Source organism: Barbus barbus (genome assembly GCF_936440315.1).
Source record: "Barbus barbus genome assembly, chromosome: 3".
Taxonomy (NCBI): Eukaryota; Metazoa; Chordata; class Actinopteri; order Cypriniformes; family Cyprinidae; genus Barbus; species Barbus barbus.
The window spans coordinates 35906784-35930542 of record NC_136731.1 but is presented as its reverse complement, the minus strand read 5'-3'; the positions used below and the strand labels follow the sequence as shown (position 1 = coordinate 35930542).

Below are 23759 nucleotides of genomic sequence, written 5' to 3'. Positions count from 1 at the left end.
ACATGAGCTGTGGGGATAACGCCGGCCACCCCTGAGGCGGCCCTCTGAAGCGCTTCAGATTATCCACACGCTCACTCACATACAAATTGGCATACTTACTGTAGATTATGTACATGCGCTCTCGTTGCTCGCTTAGCTGACGATGCCAACCTTTATTGGCGGATCATGTCTCCTCGTACTGGAGGTCTAATCAGGCTAACAGGCATGATTGTCCATCAAACAGGGCTTTAGAGAAATTGTGGCCACTTGTTCTTGCCGCTAGATGCTCTGATTTTAATATCTTAGCGATTGTTTCTGAACTGAGAGATCTAAATGCCTCTGATGCGTCTGAGAGCTCACGCTGTTGAGATGCCAAAAGAGCGCCTCAGATGCTCTTAGTGGTTATTGATACGATTCATTGCATTTGGCTTTCTTAGAAATAACACATTCGGTCTGTCAAGTTTGTCGGCTGCTTTTGAATTTAAGGAGTGCGAGTACACAAGCAAAATTACGTGTTTTTGATGTGGTGCTGTGAAGCTTGGAGCTCACAATTATGATTTGTTTACATCACAATTAGAAAAAATACTAGTATAAGGCCTTAAGAATAAATGCTAAATGACAAAGGTAAAAAATAAAGAGTGTAAAGACCATCAACTCTACCGTGCGACTCCACCGGGCAGGGACACTGGCAAGGGATAGAAGTATCGCTTTTTATTTTAGTTTTTTCATTTATATGTTTATTATTGAAATGTTGTTATATGCATGTGTCAATTTTATTTAATTTCTTTATTTTCTTAAATATGTGGGTATATAGTATTTATAGAGTTGTAACTTTTAGTTTTAGTTACTTTTTCTTATTTGTAAGTCGCTTTGGACAAAAGCGTCTGCTAAATGACAAAAGTAAGTAAGTAAGTAAAGTAAGTTAAGAGATGAAAGATGTACAGGATGATTGTTGTCAAACCCCAGTATCACCAACAATAAAGGAGTCGACTGAGAACTTCAGAAGCTCTTAAGATCTTAAGCAATGTCTTTTGAGAAATATTTCCACTCCAAATCTTGTTTTTTTTTTTTCTTCAGGTCTGCTTCGAAATATGATACAGCACGGTTCCTATTTCTGAGCAAACAATATAGCTTTATCGCCTCGGGCTGGTAATGGCATCCTGTTATATGAAGAAAATGGCATTGAGAAAGCTCAGCAGCATGCAGGGATGTTGCAGATCCTCAGGAAAGCGGGTGGGAAATTAGAAACTAGTATTGCTACGCTCCAGTCAAATGCACACAAATCTTCTTTCACACCTCTGAAGCTGATTACACATGCCTTTCATGTCACACTCGGTGCTTGGCTGTGAAATTACATTTAGGCAACAATGCAAAATCTTTATAAATGTACTTTATGAATCATTCATTTCATGCTGCAGTTGTGGCTATAATTTATTTTAAAATTATACAAGTATATTATGCTAAACATAATATCATTATTTTATTTTATTTTTATTCTGCAAATGAAGGTACTTCCAAATGAAGCCAAAGCCGAATCATTGTTTTAAATGAATCGATTAACTAAATGATTCAATGAGTAATTTATAAAGACAGTCACTTGTTTCATTTCCAAATTAATCAGTGTTTTTGAGCAAATCATTCAAATGAATGATTCAGTGACAAACTCATAAAGATGTAGTGATGTAACCAGCAGAAAGAGTCTAAAATCTACACTGTTAAAAATTTTCCTTTATTTTTACAGTAAGTTACTGGCAGCACGGTTGCCAGCAAGTTACTGTGTTTTGTTTTACAGCAATTTACTGTAATTCAACTTTACAGCATGTAGAACAATGTACTGTATAACTACAAAACAGTATTGTACTGTATTTTTACAGTACTTTGTAATTTTGTTTGTATATTCTACTATAATTTGCTATTGTGTAATTATTATTGTGTATTGTGTAGTTGGAATAGTACATACATATAGTTAGTAAAATTGTGATACTATTATAATTCAGAATAACATTACAAATCAAAAGACAATCCAAACATATTTACAAAAGTATTTTTATTAAAACATTTCAAAACAATTTAGTATGGTGAAAAGATGGATCTCAAAATCATACAGTCATTGTTGGAAAGGGTTCAAATGCACAAAAATGCCTGAAAAACCAAAGAATTTGTGACAGCTGAAGCATTTTTCTGAAGAACAGTGGGCAGTTTAACTGTTCAGGACAAACAAGGGACTCATGAACAACCATCACTAAAAAAAAAACCCCCAAACAAACAAACAAAAAAACAGCTGTGGATCATTCAGGTTTAACAGTACGGACGTCTCCCCAGGGAATACAGGAAGCAGGAATTCAACGAAAGAGATTTTAATGATGAAGAGCAATGTGAGAGAACGTTTCCAAACAAAGGTTACAATTACTTTGTTACTTTCAAGACAGGACAAAGACTACAAAAAAACTGAATGCTTATAACGAAACGGAAACAAAGGAGTAAACGAGATGATTAATACAAAACAGGTGACTAGAATTAACGATGATTAACTAAACTAGAACCAAATAAGGGAAAACAGGAACCAACACGTGACAGATTTTGTCATATTTTCACCGTAACAGTCACATCGGGGAGGGGGGAAGGCCGCCCTGGAGGCTGGAGCAGGGCCAGGACAGGGAGGAGACAAGGGAAGCCTCCAGGGTGGATCAGAGGATTCTGGGACCCATGGCGGATCATGGCATTTGGCCCGGCCACACAGGCAATGACTATATGGCCCCCCCCAAAAATATTATTGGGGAAGTCCACCTTTGGGGGGCGTTCTGGAGGATCGGGCTCTGGTAGACGCTCTGGAAGCGCAGACTCTTGGGGGCGTTCGGGAGGCGCAGACTCTTGGCGGCGCTCGGGAGGCACGAACCCTTGGGGGCGCTCTGGAAGCGTGGACACTTGGGGGCGCTCTGGAAGCTCGGACACTCGGGGGTGCTTTGGAAGCACGGACACTTGGGGGCGCTCTGGAAGCACGGACACTTGGGGGCGCTCAGGAGGCGCGGACACTTGGGGGCGCTCAGGAGGTGCGGACTCTTGGGGGTGCTCTGACAGTGCGGAGCTGGATGGAACGGGCTTGCCATACTCTCTACAGGCAGGCTTGCGTTGGCCACGGGCGGCAGTCTTGCGGCGGCCGCGAACGGCGGTTCTGAGCTGAGGATGATGGCGGAACTTAGGAGGGTATGGTCGAGCGGAACAGAGGAAACTAGCTCGTTGGTGCAGCAGGTGGAGGGCGCTGGCTTGTGGTGAGCTGGAGTGTCCGCATACTTCCGGATAGGAGGAGGATAAGGATCCTCCACATGAACAAAAAACTTGGAATTCATTAACTGAAGAATATAATTAAAAAAATCCGCTACGAGTCTGCGGCAGTCGTCAGGGGTAATAAGACAAAATAAATTATCTTCTTTTAGTCCCATCCGGAAGGTAACGTTAATCATAGAATCACTCCAGCTCACCAGATGTAAAACGCTCAGGAATTCCTCCGCATAGGGAGAACAGGTATTCCTCAGCCCAGTTCATCCTTGTTAATGGTCCTGTGTTCTGTAACGGGACATCTCCCCAGGGAATTCAATGAAAGAGATTTTAATGATGAAGAGCAATGTGAGAGAACGTTTACAAGCAAAGATTACAATTACTTTATGTAATTGTAATTACTTTATGTAATTGTAATCTCCCGAGCGCCGCCAAGAGTCTGCGCCTCCCGAACGCCCCCAAGAGTCCGCGCTTCCAGAGCGTCCACCAGAGCCCGATCCTTCAGAACGCCCCCCAAAGGTGGACTTCCCCAAGAATATTTTTGGGGGGGCCATATAGTTATTGCCTGTGTGGCCGGGCCAAAGGCCATGATCCGCCATGGGTCCCAGAATCCTCTGATCCACCCTGGAGGCTTCCCTTGTAACATAACTAATAACTAATGCACAGTGACAGTGTTTCTGGAACACACAGATATATAATATAATATAATATAATATAATATGTTTCACATCAAACAAACAGTGCTGATGTATAAAAGTTTAGCTTAATTACCAAATCAACCTTCCATCGGACTCTTTTATTTATTTTTCTTGCTCTCACTTTGTAATTACTGGTTTCATCCTTGTTGCAGAAAGATAACACATTGTTTTGAACATGAAACAGTTAACCTCCTCCCTCTCTTTCCATCATCTCCTGAGTTCATCAGCAGAATGAGGTCAACGAGTGCTCACTCCACACAATCTACATGTTCACCCCACACACGCAGCGCCCAGTAGACCGATTACTACGAGGGTCATATTTTCTTAACCCTGCACTTCAAGAGTTGATGGACAACTGTTGGGAGCGGGCAGCACAAGCTGATTAATCTTTATGCCATTATTCCATACATGTAATGTAATCTGCTCCATTTTCGTTGACATCCCCAGATCTGAATGAAAAAAAAAATTGCCACTCAAATCTGTGCCACTTTAAGATAACATCAAACTTTGAGGAATAATTAAAATCTTTCCAAGGTAAGGCAGTGAAAATAAATTAGGACTGTCTTGTCATCCATCCATCACTTAAGTAAATGTGTCTAGTTTCACATAACAATGCCATTGTTACACAACAATATTTCATTGCAAAAGCCATTGTTTAATCGAGTTTAATCGCCATCAAGTTTAATGGAAACACTCCTAATTTGCTGCCTATTAATAAAATATAAGGCAGTTGTTAAGTTTAGGTATGGGGTGGATTAAGGGATCCAACATATGGTTACGCAAAATAAAGGGTATAATGCATTAGAATTATTCATAATGTGTGTTGTAATACATTATATCTTGTCATAAATAATTATAACCAAATTTAAAATGCATAGTGTAACAATGAATTGATAAGTGTTATAATGTATTAACTGTGGTTACAGTTACTCAAGGCATAATTCATGCATTAAAACTACTTTTATAATGCATTATACATAAAGGCTTTAAGTAAAGTGTTATCTAGGAGTGTAACGGTACACATATTCGTACCGAACCATTTCGGTCCGGGTCTTTTTATTCGGTATACATGTCTAATGAATACAGTATTTGTAATTAAAAAAAAATAAAATTCAGGAAATTCAAAGAATAAATGCCGTTTTGACAGTCTTTGTGGCATGACGGATCGCTGTATAAACGCCTTGGAGAGCCGATTCTGGGACGGTTCAGAAACGTGCTGGTATAAACCAACACAAGCATTGACTTGAGTCAATGGCTCCGGTTCCCGTTTCTGAGTCGTGACGCGCCGCAGACTTGTGCTGAGCGGAGTGCGAGTGAACGCGATCATTCTTTCCTCTGTACTACTAGTTTTAACGTGAATAAACATGACTGAACATCTCATGCCTCGTGTAATTGCTCAATCAGTGTTTCAACCACGGAAAGACATCAACAACACAGCGTGGAAATAAACTGTCATGTAGCATTTCATTTACCTCAGCAAGTCATCAGTGTCCACAGCTCGTTATTTCACTAGAGAAATGAAGTCTAGAGAGGAGTATTTCGCGAAATATTACACCATATACTCATTATATTTTACTAAACCTGTTAGTCTTAATTATTTAATGTATGTTTAAATTCTGTCACGAAACATGCTATGACAGCCAGTGTGTAATTGAATATATTTGAACAAATAGCCTAGAAATTGTATTATTTATAAGTTAATTTAAAAACTGCATTATGTGCAATTTACATGTTTTCATACAGTTTTTAAAAAGTTGAGTGTTGATCATCTATTTAAAAATAAAGAGTAATTAAATTTAAGTTTGGGTTAAGTTGTTAGGCCTAATAATTTAAAAGGGCTCCCTATAGTTTTAAGCATAAGCTGAGATAGATTTTTATCACTAAGAAAATTTAGACTATAACTGAATGTATTTAAAGAAAGAGCAACTTGTTCAGTAAACCACTGTTTATTAAAAAAAGAAAATAGTTTGTTTTTCCCCCTGCTGTACTGAAACCATACCGAACCGTCATATTTGTGTACCGTTACACCCCTAGTGTTATCATATATGCTTATAAAAAGTACTAATAAACAGCCAATATGCCAGTAACATGCATGCTAATAAGCAACTAGTTAGTGAGAATTGGTCCTTAAAATAAATTTTGTATTTAAATTGACCCTAGACTGCATAATGTGTGTTATGGTGTTATTCATAAATCTTGTATTTGAGACTCTGCAGAACACTTGCTTCACCGAGGTATTTTTTATTTTTGCTATTTTTATTAGTTCTGTCATAGTCTTTGACTATGGATTACTTAAAAATATGGTATGTGTAATTTCTTTCCTTTTTGCTGAAAAAGGCTATTTCCATATGAATGTATAATTTATTTAATACAGGATTTGATTCTGCATCAATTCCTACATTCTTCTTATAATGATTGAAAAAGTGAAATGATAAAAATAACAACAAAATTAACAATAATTCTAGTTATACTACTGCTTCTACTACTAGTATTTTTATTATTACAGAAAAAATCATCACTTGATTTTTTTTTTTATGACAATAAAAGTTATAGGTCTGTTAATAGTAAAAGTCAAAAGTTTGGATCTCAAAATGGATGAAAATTTCTGACTGATAAACATTTATTGCAAAGACCACTCAATCAAGCGTCTCTAGCGTGAACCCTGTGTTTCATTAACTATCCGTCACAAAAACAGAAGATGCTATCAGAAGCAGCTTTAATGAATGTCTTATATTGGTCTGGCATTGAATGAAAAGATCGAGAAGGCCAACAAAAGATCTGATATGGTGTTTGAAGATATTGATTTGGGTGAGTGTCGTCTGGGAGGCCAAATGGTTGGTCACGGAAAAGCAGCGTAACAGTTTTGGTCAAAGAAAATTTTTGTTCGTTTGTGCCGTGGATGTGTGTGTGAAGTGTTTGTGTTTACTTAGCAGCACCAGTGTCTATTTAGTTTCCCCGGTGTGTGAAATTGGCAATGTCAAGCCAAGTTTCCCAAAAATAGCAAAACAACTAAGTGAAACATTTCTCCTCCCAACATATGCAGACTCACAACATGTTGTTTCCTACAGGCATCTTTCACAAATGCACACAAAGACAGATACCTCATCTTACATCTGTATTCAGTCATTGGCTACCTTTCATTTACCATTTATGAGGGTGCAGTAATTGGTTTGACATTGAAATGGTGATGGGAAAAATAGCGTCCACATGATTGAGAAGGTTAATGAAAGCACGCTACGTTCCTTATACAGGCTTCCGATCCTCTCAATCATAAAATGAGTAAAAAGTTTGAACTCAGAGTATGAATCAAAAAACGATTGTGTCCTTTGTGCCTCAGAGGGCCAGTTAAAGCTGTAGAATTGTGGGATGCTGGAGGGAATAGTTCTAAAGGCACATGGGGATTGAATTTGCTCAGCCAGAAAGATCTGGCTCAGTGCATCATTATGATTAGACAATGAGTTCTTCAAGGCCAGAGCTGCATATATCAGATGGATCTCAAAGGAGTTAAAGAACCAGAAAAGCTCTTCTCTTTCCTTTTTGTATTGTTACATTTTAATAAAGAACCTTATTAACTTTTGTTAACTTTGTCAGTCGGTAATATTGAGTTTAGAGCTCTCAAAATATTTCAGTCGTTTCTCTATTCTGTCTGTTCTGGTGTACTATGAATTATTTCATTTTAACTGATGTTGTGTTTTTAATTTGAAGTTTATTACTGATGCACTAATATTAAAATTCTACTCAACACAATAAGACAATTATTTCCATGTTATGGCCAATAAACAATAAAATTAAATTCTGTATTATTTTTCTCAATAGGTTAAAAATAAAACACTAAAATAACTTGTTTTAAATGCTACAAGTGAATTTAGACATCACAAAATTATAACGTACGCTATGATTTTAATGTTTTTATGTTTTTAAAGATTCATTGAAAGTGAGCGTTAGATGACAGCAAAGGTAAACTATATAAGTATATAAATGTATAGGCCGATATCTAAAATGGTACCATTATATTGTGCATCCCTAATTTCGAAAGCTGAAAACCTGTGTTTGTTAGATGCTATATATGTTGTGACAATTCTTTTTATCTTTCTTTGTTCAACAGGATGTAAAATCTACATTCTTCCAGTTCGGGGCCTCCATCCAGCAGGAGGCGCTGCTCATGCTCAACATCATGGAAGAGTACGACTGGCACATCTTCTCCATAGTGACCAGCAAGTTCCCAGGCTACCAGGATTTCATTACCATCCTGAAGACCACAGTCGACAACAGCTTTGTCGGTTGGGACCTCCAGCACACCATCACCCTGGACGTCGTAGACGGGGACTCCAGGACCCAGATCCAGCTGAAGAAGGTGCAGTCTCCAGTCATCCTCTTGTACTGCTCCAAGGACGAGGCGGCTTATGTCTTGGAGGAGGCCCGATCGCTGGGCCTGACTGGGTTCGGCTACATCTGGATCGTGCCCAGCTTGACCACGGGCAACCCAGACATCACTCCAGATTCGTTCCCCTCTGGAATGATCTCTGTATCCTACGATGACTGGGACTACCCTCTTGAGGCACGGGTTCGAGATGGGCTTGGGATTATAACCACGGCAGCGGCAGCCATGTTGGAAGAGTTTGGGGACATCCCGGAGGCCAAAACCAGCTGCTATGGCCAAATGGAGAAAACTAAGCTGCCACCCAGCGCGTTGCACAAGTGAGTGAAGGATGAGAGCTGGGTTATTATCTGTGTATCTGTGGTATGTTATTGTTTTCTGTCAACAGCCTGTCCATCCAGTTCCTGCACTTAAAAAAGTGGAAACAAGAGGGCTATTTATGTGGGAAAAAACACTTTTTGATCAGTCAAGTGGAAAAAGAAAAAGGTGGAAAAAACAACAACAAGAGGTCTCTGTTAGAGACGTAGGGCATAGAGGTGAACACGATTACCTGGTAAAAATGTGGCAACCGGTAGAGATTTGTGCTACATGGCCATAAAAACTTAACGTTTGCATGCGTTTTTAAGCATTGCAGTTAAAAACCAAGTAATTTTAAGCCGTTGAAACTACAGGTCGGCCGATATGTGTTTTTCAGGGCCAATGCCGATACCGATTATTACAGACCAGGTAGACCGATAACCAATATTTTGAACCGATATATATGTCTGGTGTAAAAATGAAAATGAATGTCAAAATTAAGAATAACAAGGGCTCTGACAAAATCTGCCTTCCCTAGTGTTGGTTGCACTTCTTACTCTTGTCTTCCTCCATGCATCCATCTACAATAAGGGTAATATAAAGAGAGAGTTAAAAATGGGGCCACTGTATGCTTCATGATTAAGCCTATGAATACTGTACTACAGCTAAACAGCTTGGGGAAATGTAAGTATTTGGCTTCAATAATTTACATGTTAGAAATATATGTGTAATAGCATAACCTCTCATAATTCTTCAATAATTATTTTCTGATGACTAAATCATAACCTACAAGAGGTGACTATTCAATTCATCATCTAATGCACATCAATTGATTAACTTAAAAAGCACAATATTTATAATAAGTGTAAATAATTTAATTGTCTTTATAGCGCCATTGTAGAAGTTGTGAAGAAGACTGCAACTATTTTAATGAAACTATAACACTAATAGCCTGTTATAGGCACACTTGGTTCAATAGCCTATTGAAATGTCACAATTTCTGTCATCCTAATCTTGGACTATGTGACAGTATCTTAATCTTGACCTATGTGACGGTAATTTCCATTAGTTTTAATTTACAGTGCAGTGCAAATGAAGGCATAAAACATTAATTGAATTTATCTTTTAATCAAATGAGAGTTAAACTCTATTTTTGGGGTTTACAAAAACCCAAACAAATGGGTGTACTATTAAAATTAAAGCATGGAAGAAATAGCGTATTGTGTGGTTATTCTTTTAAACAAAAGTTGTAATAATTGTAGTAGTATTAGTAGATAAACCAAACTTTTATTTTGATGGGTTGCCATGAGGACCTCTTAAGTTTCTGTAGCTTATGTATGATATGATATATCGTTTTACTCAAATGAAACGGTCAAAGGCTCATGAAGTAACTCTCAGAGCAGTTCTGGGGATGTTGTTCATGTATTTATGTCCTCATTTAGTGAGATGGCAGATGCTGAAAACACTGCGAGCGTCGCGCACTTCAGTGTGTGTGTGTGGTGTGGTGTGGTAATCAATCAAAACCGGGTGTCTGTGCCATTCACATATACAGAGACATGCAGAATTCATATTTAAATAGTATTTTTGCGGCTTAATAGTCCATATTGCCAGTTGATTTAAGTGCACTGACCTACTTTTGATTAATTTATCCAAACATTGACAAATTCCGTGACTCCACGCTATACAGTAAATTCCATTTATATGACTGGATTCCGCGATTCCGTCCACATTTTCCCCATCGCGGAAACCATAAATAGGTAATATAGTGGATTGTGATTTATTGCAACTTGAACAACGTCTGCTGCTGCCTTTGAGAGACAACGGATGCGTGATGAAGCAGCACCAGTTAGCAAGCGCTTTCGATGTGAGAGTGCCTTTAGTACTCCACATTGATTGGTCGGACTCATGACTCCCAACAAATCAGATGTGCGGTGGGCGGAGACTTCTCTAGGCCACAGAGTGGTGAGTTCAGACAGGCTGCATCAGAGGCAAATAGCGCGTTTCAAAATTAAATAATTTTATCGGCACATCGGTTTTTGTAAATGACCGGTACCGATAATCATAAAAATGCTTAATATTAGCCAGGCCGATAATCGGTTGACCCCTAGTTGAAACACAATCAGCAGCAAAAGACAACTCATTACACTATATGCGTGTGCTGTCTGAGAAACTGTTTCTGAACGCGGTCAGAGAGGTGTGCACGTGAAGACAGTGCTCATAGAGCGCAGAAGTGTTGAACGGAATTATTTGTGCCATTATTTATGACATTTCTATGGTATCAAAAATTTTGATATCATAAAGGCCTTATTTAAAGCAAAATTAACTCATGATGTAACTCATGAAAAAAAATTGCTCATGATGTAAGATTTTGGTCACATCGCCCCCACCCCTAGTAGGGCATTTGAAAGTCTCAGCTTTCTAATGTTAGACCTACTATATCTCCAGACGGGCCGTTAAATTCCAAGTGGTCTCCAAAGATTCCAAACAATGTGTAATTGATACAATTTTAATTAAGATATCAATATAGAGTTAAGTAAAAATATTATGCCAATATCATACGCTCTCAGAAGAACAAACAAGAAAAAGTTACAAAAGGGGCAGTAACTTTTCAAAAAGTACACCTTTGTACCCTATTTACCCCTAAAGGGTCTATATTAGTACCTTAAAGATTACTACCTAAATTGTACATATTTGTACCCTTAAAAAGGGTAGTGCCCCAGTGACAACTTTTGTACCTTATTCTGAGAGTGTGTAGTCCTTATATGTACAGTACCTTTGGGGGTTTTACAATTTTGAAAAATATTTTTAAAAGGAACATGATTAATACATCCTTTCTGAGTAAAGGTATTAATTTCTTTTAGAAAACAAACAAACAAATAAAACATTTTTCTTTTACCTTTGCATATTGGATAACATTCTTGAGATAAATTTGGTGATAAGTTGTTGTTTCATTGGCATCTTTCCGCAGGTTAAACACAGATCAGGCTATTGACGCGTGATGTAATATATTAAAGAGAATCAAAGCTTTTTTTGTTTCAATGTCCTGATAAAATGGATGCATTTGGACACTGCAAATATGTTTTATTTCAAATGAAGTCACAAAAGTGAGTGAGGGAGCGGAACCAACTTATTGTGTGTGTCTCTGCTGGTTTTCTGTCCATCTTGTTCAAGTGGAAACAAGAGGGCTATTTATGTGAGCAAATACAGTTTTTGGTCAGTCAGGTGGAAAAAGGAAAATAAGGGGTGGAAAAAAGCAACTCAAGAGGTCTGTAAGAGACAGGCATGGGTCGGGCTTATGCAAAATTTATTGTTACATCCTGCTAATATATTTCTCAGCGTGAGCTGCGTTCTTGAGTAAGCTAATGGTTGAATATGGTCAGGAGGCAGACGGGGAACACTAAGGGAGGTTTTTAGGGAGATGCAGCGCACTGCTCAGACACCCAGAGGTGGGTACTGCTGCACTTCTAAAACTCTCCCGGGACGGTGCAGCGCAGCATAGTGCAGCACTCCCGTGCTTTTAATGAATAATGTTTTACACAGGGCAGAAAAACATTGACACTCTGCTAATGCATTTGGAGAGCTCTCCAAATATAAAGTGCTCTTGATGAGCCCGGGTGCTTTTGTTCCTTGCGCACCTGCGTTGGAGCCAACTGCAGCACCCTGCTTGTATGTTGCCAGTCCGTAGTCTGTCTCACCCATATGCCTTTGTGGTACCTGCCTGTGCTGAGCAGACATGCTGAATTGCCCCATTTGCAGTGGAGCGGTGTTGCCTGAGATACACGTTCACCCTGGTGTCTGGGGTACATTAATCCTGATAGTCTCAGCACAGATGGTCAAAGGCTTGGCCAGAGATGGGCTCTACTAGAGCCAGCAGAGAAGAGGACTAGTGCCCTGACTGCATGGGGTCTCCTTTGTATTCTAGATTTTTAGGCATGTAGATCATCAGAAAAAAATCCCCAAAATGTTTAACAGTTTTTGATAGAATTTGCACATGCCTAAAACAATTAAGACATCAATAACAAGTTAGGTAAAACATATAAAGTACATATAGAATATGGTGAATATAATTTATAATGTATTTAAACGTAAATATATATACACTACTGTCCAAATGTTTGGAGTCCGATTTTTTTATGTTTTTGAAAGAAGTCTCTTACGTTCACCAATGCAGCATTTATTTGATTAATCCGGTTAAAACAACAATATTGTAAAATATTATTACAATTTAAAATAACTGCTTTCTGTTTGAACGTATTTTAAGTGTCACATGATCCTTAAAAATTCATACTAATATGGCTCAAGAAACATTTCTGAAAATTGAATATTTAAAAAATATTTTACAAATGTAAGTTTAAAAAAATATATATTTTTGTAGAAATCATACATTTATTTTTCAGCATTTTTTGATTAATAATAAGTTAAAAAGAACAGCATTTATTTGAAACAGTGATCTTTTGTAACAATAGAAATAATTATTTTAATGCATCCCTGTTGAATAAAAGTATTTATTTCTTTCACATTCTAAATTTAGAATGATTTATATATTTATATTTGCAGTTTTCTTATCTTTTTAATCTTTCTTATAATTTTTTTATAATATTTTTGTCTTATAATCTCCAAAAATCCTTTTGATTTTGCAGAAAATTATATAAAATCCTATATCTATATTTAAGCAGTGAATATGGGGAATGTATTTGGCACAGCATTTTTCTTTATGGTGGGAAAAAAAAAAAACTGGCAAGTGAACCTCTGTCTGCATTTCATGCTCTTGTTAAAATTGAGTGTCAGAAGCCTGGGTGAAATATGTGGTCCCCAAGCTAAATTTTTCTTTATGACAGATTTAAGACTGTCATCTGAAGTGCTCTGAAAAGCGGACCTTAGCAAAATTTAGCCTTCATATATCAGTGACGAATACTGAAATTACCTGTCAACAGGGGAGAGGCACGGCGAGTCCAGTGCGCCTCCTCCCCTGTGTTGGGGACCAAGGGTAACTGTCAGCTGTGCTCTCTGGAACCATACATTTCTGAAATAAAGTGCACTTTAAACACTCCCATTGAGACAGGAGCCAATCTGACCACCCCCAAACAAAACATCATTTCACAGAGGGCAATGCCACAGGAGTCACCGCTATTACTTTGAACTTTCACTGGCAAAATTAAATATGACTTATGGCAGTAATACTGGAATATGAGCTGAAGTGGGCTAAGCATTTCCAAGCGGTGGCACCAGGTCATTCTGTCGTGGGGAGGGTTAGCAGTGATGTCACTGGTGCCTTGGCCTTAAAAGGCCTGAGCCGTATCCACTCATCAAAGCCTTTGTGACTTGGAGTGAAGGGAAATATGAGCTCCTGTAGAAATAATACTTTTATATGGCCATCACAGCGCATTAAAGCGAGTTAAGTTGCCAGACAGCAGCACAATGGGAAGCATTATGAAGTGCTGGGTTTAAATAACTGTCTTGAGCCTCTGCCGTCCTCCCTATAGTGAAGAAAGCAATGTTTTTTAAAGAGTCACAGATTGGCCCAGACCTCAGAAAACTAGTCAAAACCCTCTTTGGTTATTTCGATAAATCTTTCTGGTTCATGCGATAAATCCCGCCTCTTGTGTTCGTGTTTGTTCTGCGTTCGCGAGTCAGTCTGAATGTACAACATAATGCCGTTAATTAAAAGACTAATTTAAAAAAGTAAGTAAACAACTCAAACACTTAGATATAAACATTTTGTTACATCAAAATAAGACTTAAAAATGGCATGAAAACATGATCTGTGGGAGTTTTTAGTGAGTAATCAGCTTGGTGAAATTTAAAATAAATCTCTGTGTCTGTGACCGATATTCACCAAACTTTGATGACTGATGATCTGAAGAATAAAAAAAAAAAGTTAAAATTGAACTATTAAAAAGAATAGCTAAACGTAAGTTCACAAAAATGTATTGTTTAAATTGATACTGCTTTGAGTTATTATTTTCGAATAAATGTAAAATTCTTTTTTTTTCCTGAAAGTAATATTTATTTAACCAAGACAATGTGACTGGGACATTAATATATGTACACTTTTAAATGTATAAAAGTTATTAGACAGATATTTCCCTACGTAGATATTATTATATTATATTATATTATTATAATAAAAGTCAATTAACATTTGTTTGCCATTGCACTAAAGTCAGTCAATTATTGAAATGTCTGTGGAATCTAGATTTTTCTATTTAATAAAAAATCTATTCAAATATTTGTATATGAATTTTGTATCAAAGCAACTTTTTATTCGTATAAAACATAGGATTTATTTATTTATTTATTTGTCATTTTTCTGCAGACCTCCTTGCAGCACTTTGGCGGTCCCTGGATCCCAGTTTGTAAACCCTTGGCTTACAGCACCTTTACACACACACTAGTGAGATGGTTAATGGTTATTAGACTCGTACGTCTGTTCTTGTGTCTACAGTAAAAAAAAAGCACTCAGATAGAACACACAAACTGCTTCACTGAATATGGTGGAATGATGGTCAAGAGTGAGAGTATGCGGAGACAATCAACAAGAAGATGGTTTTTATCTTTGGTCAATATCCATGTGGTCTAGAATCCATTTTTTACACAAGCATAGCAATAAGTAGCATGTTCGGGTCATGTTTTTATTTTAGAACCTTTGGCTGGAAGGACTTTAATTGACCTGAATGCATCCTCAAGGGAGAGGAGAGAGATCAAACACACACAGACCCACCAGTCACTCCCTTCTCCTCACAGGTGCTCTCAGGAGCATATTCTCCTATATGGCTCGCCGTGCCTCATTTAGTATCAGATGCACTTAGTAGCGCAGGTTTTCGCATGCACTCATTCTGCCATTCCCTGGGTCTGTGTAACGTCTGCCTGAGCCCCAGGTGAAAAGACCTCCACAGTCCCAGCTGTCCTGGTGTTGTCGTACAGATAAGATGCTCTCTTATGACATTGAATGAGCATTGCACAGATACCTGTGTCAGAAAAATGATTGGATTTGTTTGTGTATCACGTCTGGAGTTATTACTCAAGGGATAGTTGATTTCATTTACACGTTCTGTTATGCCAGTGGGTTCGGCTTGAGAAGTGCAGACTCCCCGCAAATTAACTAACTTCATGTAGGAAAATTTTCTTGCTTCTCTAATGACTGAAAAATTCTATATGTCGCATAGAGAACATCTTGCCTGCCCTCATTAGTGTCAACCCTGTTACTATAAATGCCTAACGAGGAACTGTTATATTCAACTGCACTCGGCCGGCTGCAGTGCAGCTGCCTACTTCAGTTTGACCACATATAAAGTACTGTGAACATTTTCAGGCCAGTTGTACCACCCACCTATTTTAATCTGGATGATCCCAGAGCAGCTGTGCAGACCTTTCAGGCACACCTGCTATAATGAGGACTCTGATGAAGAGTTCACCGTGAGCAAGCATGGGTCAGGGGTTGCTATGTGCTTTAATTAAGGAGAAGTGAGCTGGGGTTCTTGTCCTTGAAGCACAGGGTTACTGTGACATTGTGGAGATGGTCATGGGAGGTCTGTTGGGTTGGGTTAGGTCTAGTTGCTGTGCTGGTGTAAGGCAGAGTGGAGCAGTCAGCGGCATTACACATTTTTTTTGGCAATCCTATTGGTGTCCTAGCCTAGAAATTACATTTAAAAACAGACAAACAAACAAAAAAATTATAACTTTTTTTTAATGCATTGGTTAGTGTGCAAGCCCTATATTTTCATTTTCTTAATTTTTTTCTTTTCTTGTCTGAAAAACAGCATCTTTGACAATTTCTTATCAACTGATTTTCTCATTTTGTGTTCCACAGGGAAACAAGTTACTTAACTTAATTTGAGCAACATGATGGTGTGTAAATGATGGCAAAAGTTTGATTTAAAAGAAATAAATGATCTGCAAAAGATATGATTCAGCTGAACTGATAAAATGTACAGTTCTTTTTTTTAAACGTGTATTTTTAAACTTTATTTTTAGAGATGTACTATATAGGTTAATATACTGTTGAATATTTGATATATACTGTAGATTTAGGGACTTACCATTTCAGTTATCAGCTAATATTACAGTTTTTTTATTTATTTATCGTATCGGTTGATATTGGGGCCATATACTCTATATGAACCAGCATTGGATATACAGTTATGTATACTTATTTCCCATATTTTTAAAGTTTAGATTACTTTGGCCTTCATCTAACATTCAGACTGAATTAAAATGAGCTAATCTTTAAAAAATTAATTAATCCTAAAAAAAAAGAAACTTTAGTAACACTAATAATTAACACTTTTAAATCTTTAGCAAATCTCAACATATCTCTGTACTTAGTGTTGTATTATTCATTTATTTAAACAAAATAGCATATAATTATAATATCAAATAATTTGCTGTCAGTGTTGGCTAACATTTTTAACTTATTTATTATGAGATGTATATTTTGGAAGTTGCACTAAATGTCCTCTTGTTTAAAAAAAAAAATAGTTTGAAATGGGAATCATGTCCAGAGGCAGTTCAAGATCAATATTGCCACATTTTCCATATGCAGATCTTTTCCATTCATTCAGTTCTCGCTCTACCCACCCCCATCACATATTTTTGCTCTGTTTGTCACTGTGGTTTTTTCCCGTCTGAACGCCACAAGTCTAGCAGTGACAGAACATACTAAGCTAATGAGCACAACTCTCACACTCCTGCAATCCTGCTGAAAACCTAAAGCTCTATTGACTCACTGTGTCCAGTGTCTGCTTTCCTCAGTAATTGGTAAAAGTTGCTCTGCAGGTGTGACCAGTGTAGTGATCCACAGTTCATAGTCTTAGCAGCAGCAAAGGGAACTGGGTGAGGTGTAAAATATGAAAGGAGGTTTAAAATAAATAAGGGAGCCCAGTGTGAATGGAAACATGTCTTGTGGTGTAGGAGAGCAGAGCTTATCGATCTTCTCCCTCTCCCGCAGTCTGATGTAATTGGATTCAGCGATATATCTAGGGTGAGTGGGCCTTCGCTTCGCCCCCTAAATGGGACCCCAATCTATTCAACAAGCTGCACTGCCATTCAGTCACTAGATGCCCACTGAGACCCGGTTCATAAATCGATCATCGTGCCACACTTCTAATTCTGCTCACCTGGCAGTACTGCGGCAAGAAACTTACCGCCAGGCTGTACCTGTGCGACAGGATTCATTAAAATGGCTGGGTCGTAATTACTGAGGAAGAGGGGCAGTCTGATGTGTTTGTGTCAGCCGGTGTTTTGCCACTCGGGTCTCTGAGGAGGCCTGACGAAATGGTGTGAAAAGTGGGAAGGCAGCACAACATGTTCCTCGCTTTATCGCTTTTAAACTGATATGACAGGAACACGGTGGCATTGTGAAAAGAGAAGGATCTAGACTTTATTCACTTGGGTCATACTTTCCATAAAAAATGCACATCTGGTTTAACAACACCCTTTATGGGGAAAAAAATATTTAGACCAGGGTTTTAAAAAATATTATTTTTGCCAAGGACTTCAAACTAAAATAAAACTATAACTATAACTGGAAAATAAATATGTAAAAAAAAACATGGTAAAAATAAATATAAATAAAAATACACATACATTTTTTAAAGAGTTTGTCTATTCTTACTGATAAAAATTTGTGTCAATGATCATCATCATCATAATTTCCATCTTTAGAATAATAAATTGAATAGTATGTTATGATTTATGGCCAGTGTAACAAAACAGAAAAGTTGTGAAAACATGTTAATTTTCACAACCAAAAAATATGTTTCGTAAAAACAAAAATTCTCTCAAATGTTCTGTGGACCCCTGGGATCAACTTGTTGAAATTCCCCCAAAATATGAGCTTTATTTTCCTATTTTTCAGTCTCCCAGAACGCTGGCATGGTTTTGCACTGTAACCAAAAAAAAAAAGCTGAGGAACAATAATAATAAGATAATAATATCTGTGGTAATCTACATAATGCCACAAATGATATCAAAAACATTGTGTTGAACCCATAATGTTTCCTTAGATTGGCCTCTTCTGTTTTACATCTATATGCTCTCTCTTTCTATTTCTTTGAGGATGGAGACAAAAGAAAGAATAGTAGTGATTCATGTAGATTTCATTGGATACTAATAATAACTCAGGCAGATTTTTCATCTTCGCTTAATGTGACGTCTGATTTAGGTCAGTCATTAGTCTTCAGATGGCTCATTAATTCCTCTTTTTGTCTGCTTGCATGTTGAAAATGACCTTCATATGTTATTTTGATCTTTTAGGTATAGAATGAACATCATTAGGATGAAAAGTTCTTTTCGTGCCTACTGCAGCAGATAAGATTTGTGTCACCTGGCTGCTCTATTTCTGAACCTGATGAGGTTTCTGCTTCCTCTAGGTACATGATGAACGTGACTTGGGATGGCAGAGATTTGTCCTTCACCGAGGACGGTTACCAGGTGTATCCCAAACTGGTTGTGATCGTGCTGAACAAGGACAGAGAGTGGGAAAAGGTAAGGACGCTCCATGCCGCCACTGAAAACAACTGACCTTCTTAACTGCGCCATTATAATTTCATTATAACTCCTCCAAGCAAAGCGTCATTAACAACTGTTCACACAATATTAGTACCCATGAATCCGCCATCTTAATTACACCCTGGAACGGTGTAAAAGTGTGTCAGCGCGGTAATTACCTCAGACGTGTGCTGCCAGAGTCTGCAAATTCGGAGGTGTAATTAGGGCAGGTTTTTTTCCTTCTAGACCGCAGTCCAGTCTGAGACCAAACATGAACGGGAACACACACGTGTGCATTAGTGCAGGTATCTTGGATGAGCATGGCCCATTTTTTTTCTGTTTTAGTAGAGAATGTGGTTCAATGAAACCAGAGCGGGTGGAACGGAAAAACAATGGGAGAAATTGATTTGTGGAGTTCGCTCTGCAAACCAATCAATATCGGTGGGAGTCTAATTGACAGAATAAGGCTCGCACTGAGAGACGGATTCAGTTATGAAGACACGTCCATGCAGCAAACGACAGATTTTCTCGGATCAGGCCTTTTGATCTCTTGTTGGGAGAGCGTGACGATCATCAATAGTATTAAAACGTCTTGCGTTATTTGGAGGGGAATCCGCATACTGGTGGTCTGTCTTAATATAACATCGTATGGCTCATTAAACGACAGTTGTTTTGCAGATATGATATTGGGTTTGTATTACCGTAGGATAAAACACACTAAATTAGATGCCAGAGGTGTTTAGGACCTCATTATTCATCTGATGTTAAAGTGTTCTGTTGGGCTCTATTACAGCAGCTCTGTATTATTTTTCATACTGTTTTAACTGTCCATTAAACTTTTGGAGTTTCATCAATCTGTTATAAAATCAGCTCATTTGGGACTGTAGTAGTATCTGTGTTTAAAACAGAATATAATAGGTGGCAACAACATTCATTGTCCAAATTCTCCTCAATGTCTTCAAAAAAATGAATGTGAGGCCAAAAGTCATTTTTATCACTTAAATAAGACTAAATTAGTCCTTGTAACATTTTTTGTAAGTGTACAGTAGCTCACAGCACTTTAAACTTGACATGATTCGCCACGTTTGCATTATTCTCCAAGACACTAGATGGCACTGTGGAGAAAATATTAGCTGAACCAGAATTTTTTTATTATTATACACCATCAATACATTTTATGTTGAATTCAAATTTAAACTTAGTTCAATAACATTAATAAAATTTGACAAACTTTTTTTCTTCCTTTTCAAATCTCATAACGCATTGGAAAGGCATTTATTTTCAATTAAAATGAAGGAAATAATCAAAAAATTTTAAATAAAGTATCGGGTAGGGTTAGGGTAGGTGTAGCGAGGGCTTTATTGTCCCAATAAGGTGGCATCATTTAATAGCCTAATTTGAATTAAAACTATAATTTACGCTACAATACTGAGGTGCAGATAATTGCCAATATTTGCAATAAGTAGTATAAATAGCTATTTTAACATAGTGTAAATAGAATCTATTGCTAAGAAAATATGCTATTTACACTTAGTGCAAATAGCCGCTGCCATAAAATAAATTTGCTGTTCAAAAATATAAAATCGTTTAGACTAGTGTACAAAAGGTAGCTGGACTGTTTAGGTTAAAGCATGTGACTTTATATATTTGTAATATTACAGGCACCTTCACAGCTATGCAGATACAATCATAAATTCATGTTTTGCGTTATGTGCTTATTTACATCATTTTCTGCAGTTCAGTTCATGAAGAGGTAGGTCGTCCAAATAAGCGTCAACTCTGAAACCAGTGTTTCTCAGCACAGTCAGGACTGATTCAATGTGATGCAGCACTGGACAAAAGTGAAATGAACCGCACAAGAGAGATTGAAACTGATACCGCAGATTAACTCTCTCTCCCTCACATGCTTAGTTGCTCTCTCACTCGCAGTTTCAATCTCGATACAATTATGATATTGTGCTGCATCTCATTGAATCATGATGTGCAGTGCAATGCATATTGTACTGTTACTGTTGTGTACTATGATACGGTATATACCATGGTACTGAAGGATGGCTATATTAACAAAATGTATTGTTGAAAAGTTTAGGGTAAGTTTTTTTTTTCTTGAAAGAATAGAAAGAATACGTTTATTCAGAAAGGATGCATTAAATCTAAAGTGACAGTACGGGTATTTATAAAGTTACAAATGATTTCTGTTTCTGCAAAAAATATGAAACAGCAGAACTGTTTTTGAGCACCAAAACAATGTGACGCTGAAGACTGAGGTAATGAAAACTCAAGTTTTGCTATCACAGGAATAAATTACATTCTAAAATCTATTCAAATAAAAAAGTTATTTTAAATTGTAATAATATTAAGCAATATTAATGTTTTTTAATAAAACAAGTGCAGTCTTGGTGAGCATAAGTGTTAAAAATCTTACTGACCCCAAACTTTTGAGTGGTACCGTATCATGGTATTTACATGTAGCCACCATGGCAAAAAAAAATAAAAAATCAAAGTAATACTATTTTTGTCAGTTTTTGGAGGCATAAGAAATACCAGGCTGTGTCAGCTCTTCTTTTTTTATCTCGCTTGGCCACTCCTGATTTCTGCATGTATGGGCTTTGACTCTTTTGTGATGGGACAACAAATGGCTCAGTTGTTGGGCCTCAGTCAATCTAAAAATAGCCTTTGACTCTTTGCACTCTGCGCTTGCCAGTGGCCATGTACAAACGTAACGCGCTCCTCCCTCATTTTATCAGGGAGCTGACAGCTGCAAAGATCAAGCTGCTATGGTGCCAAATTAAATCCACATGAAAGTAATTACATTAATTAATTCCATGTCAAGTTGCCTCATGTTGATGTTGATTAAAGCGGATAAAATGTTGAACCGGTTGTCACTCTGGCTGTGTGCTGTCACATATTATTTTTCGCCTTTGGATAGAATTTTGGAAACAGATAACAGAAAACACTGGACTACAAGTGTCAGGAAAAGAATCTCAGCTTAGTAGGAAATAACCACACAAACCCACTACTGCCTCATCAGTGAAGCTTCTCCATTGGGTTTCATCTCAAAGGATTGCAGTAGCTTCATGGTGGCGGACAGCAGAAAGACAATAAAAAATCATAAAGAAGAATAATTTGAAGACATGACCCTGATACCACAGGTCTGTGCGGGTACAGGACCGTGGGGAGCTTTTAAAATGCTTTAGGAAGAGGCAGAGTTACATGTCAAACGCGTAGTTCTTAGCAACATAACTGCAATGTAATGCAGTTTGACATCACACTATGTTGATATTAATCTGACAAAGCCTATTCATCAGTGTGAACTGCTGGCAGAGCAAAGACAAAAGCATGGGACAGATTTATAGCCCCGTTGAACTGAAGCAATATCTCACACCTTGCCCTGACGACATATCCACGTGGCTATTAGTGTGCAGCACGTCATAAAGCATATTGCACTTTTGCAAAGACTGCACTAATGGCAGTAACTGAGTACAGATGCTAGACAGAATGATATTGATCTTGCATCGATAATGCTTAGGCCTGTAAATGCCCTAAACAGTCTTCCTTTATTGGGTAAAGGACATAATATACAAATGCAGTTGTGACTTCTGGAACTTTAGTGTGTATGTGGACATTGATCTTTGCACTCAAAATTTTGCTCTGTGCACAAAACATGCACACACTCTCTATGTAAATACGATACGATACGATACGATACGATACGATACGATACTCAGTCTGGTTTGGAAACTTGTCTGTTCAACTGAAAAAGAAATTGACTCATATCTACAAAACAGCCATGAAAATCATTGGAATAAAACAATATGAGACTATACAGACTTTATATGAGCAAGCAGTGATGAGAAGGGCAATAAGTATTAGCACTGATCCCAGTCACCCTCTTTTTAGTGAATACCAGCCGCTGCCATCAGGAAAGAGACTGAGAATGCCTATGTGCAAAACTAATAGACTGAAGCTTTCATTTGTTCCTGCCTCGATAAAACTGTTCAATTCTAACAAGAACAACGCACCTATAGCGCATTAGCACTTTACTGTGTTTTGTATTTATATTACACATTGTTGTATTTTAATGTTTGCTCTTAATTGTCTTATTTAATGTTTGTTTATTATTGTATCTATTATTGTCTAGAACAACATTGTAGCACTTTAGAATTTTCAAATGAACACAAACACTTCTTGTGCGCATTTTTGTGTGCATGTTTGTTTAAGTTTTGATGTCAATAAAGGCAAAATCTCAGGTAAACAAAGTATTTTATCAGGTTTTTATAATGTACTGATTTTTTTTATTAGTCATAAGTGATTTTTTGTAGGATGAAACAAATCAGGGTTGTTCAAAATTTTGTAATGATACATAAAAATGCAGAATGGAAACAAAAATGTGTATATAAAGTAAAACAAACCTGATTCAGGAATTTGTTTTTAATTTAATAAATTGAAGATCGTTTGCCTGAAGTTGAAATGACTTTGCCGGATCGCCAACGGTTGCTGTCATTTATGTCACCAGAATTCAACGGAAAATTAATGATATCCATTTGTTTTGTCATTGCAAAAATCATTTATACTTATAGAGCTGCAGTTTCAGTCAGGTGTAGCAGCAATGGAGAAATTGGACATGTTCTCCACTAGAGCAC

The 23759-nt window shown here is 37.4% G+C and overlaps 1 protein-coding gene across 1 annotated transcript in view; it reads left to right on the top strand.

Moving 5' to 3' along the window:
* The window catches only part of grin2aa (glutamate receptor, ionotropic, N-methyl D-aspartate 2A, a), a gene marked incomplete at both ends in the record, with an annotated part of 132179 nt that overhangs the window by 62664 nt on the left and 45756 nt on the right, over positions 1-23759 (top strand). Inside the window, 2 exons of the mRNA XM_079381818.1 lie at positions 8059-8651; positions 18999-19113. Coding sequence (XP_079237944.1) covers positions 8059-8651; positions 18999-19113 — 708 coding nt within the window. The remainder of the gene's footprint in view (positions 1-8058; positions 8652-18998; positions 19114-23759) is intronic.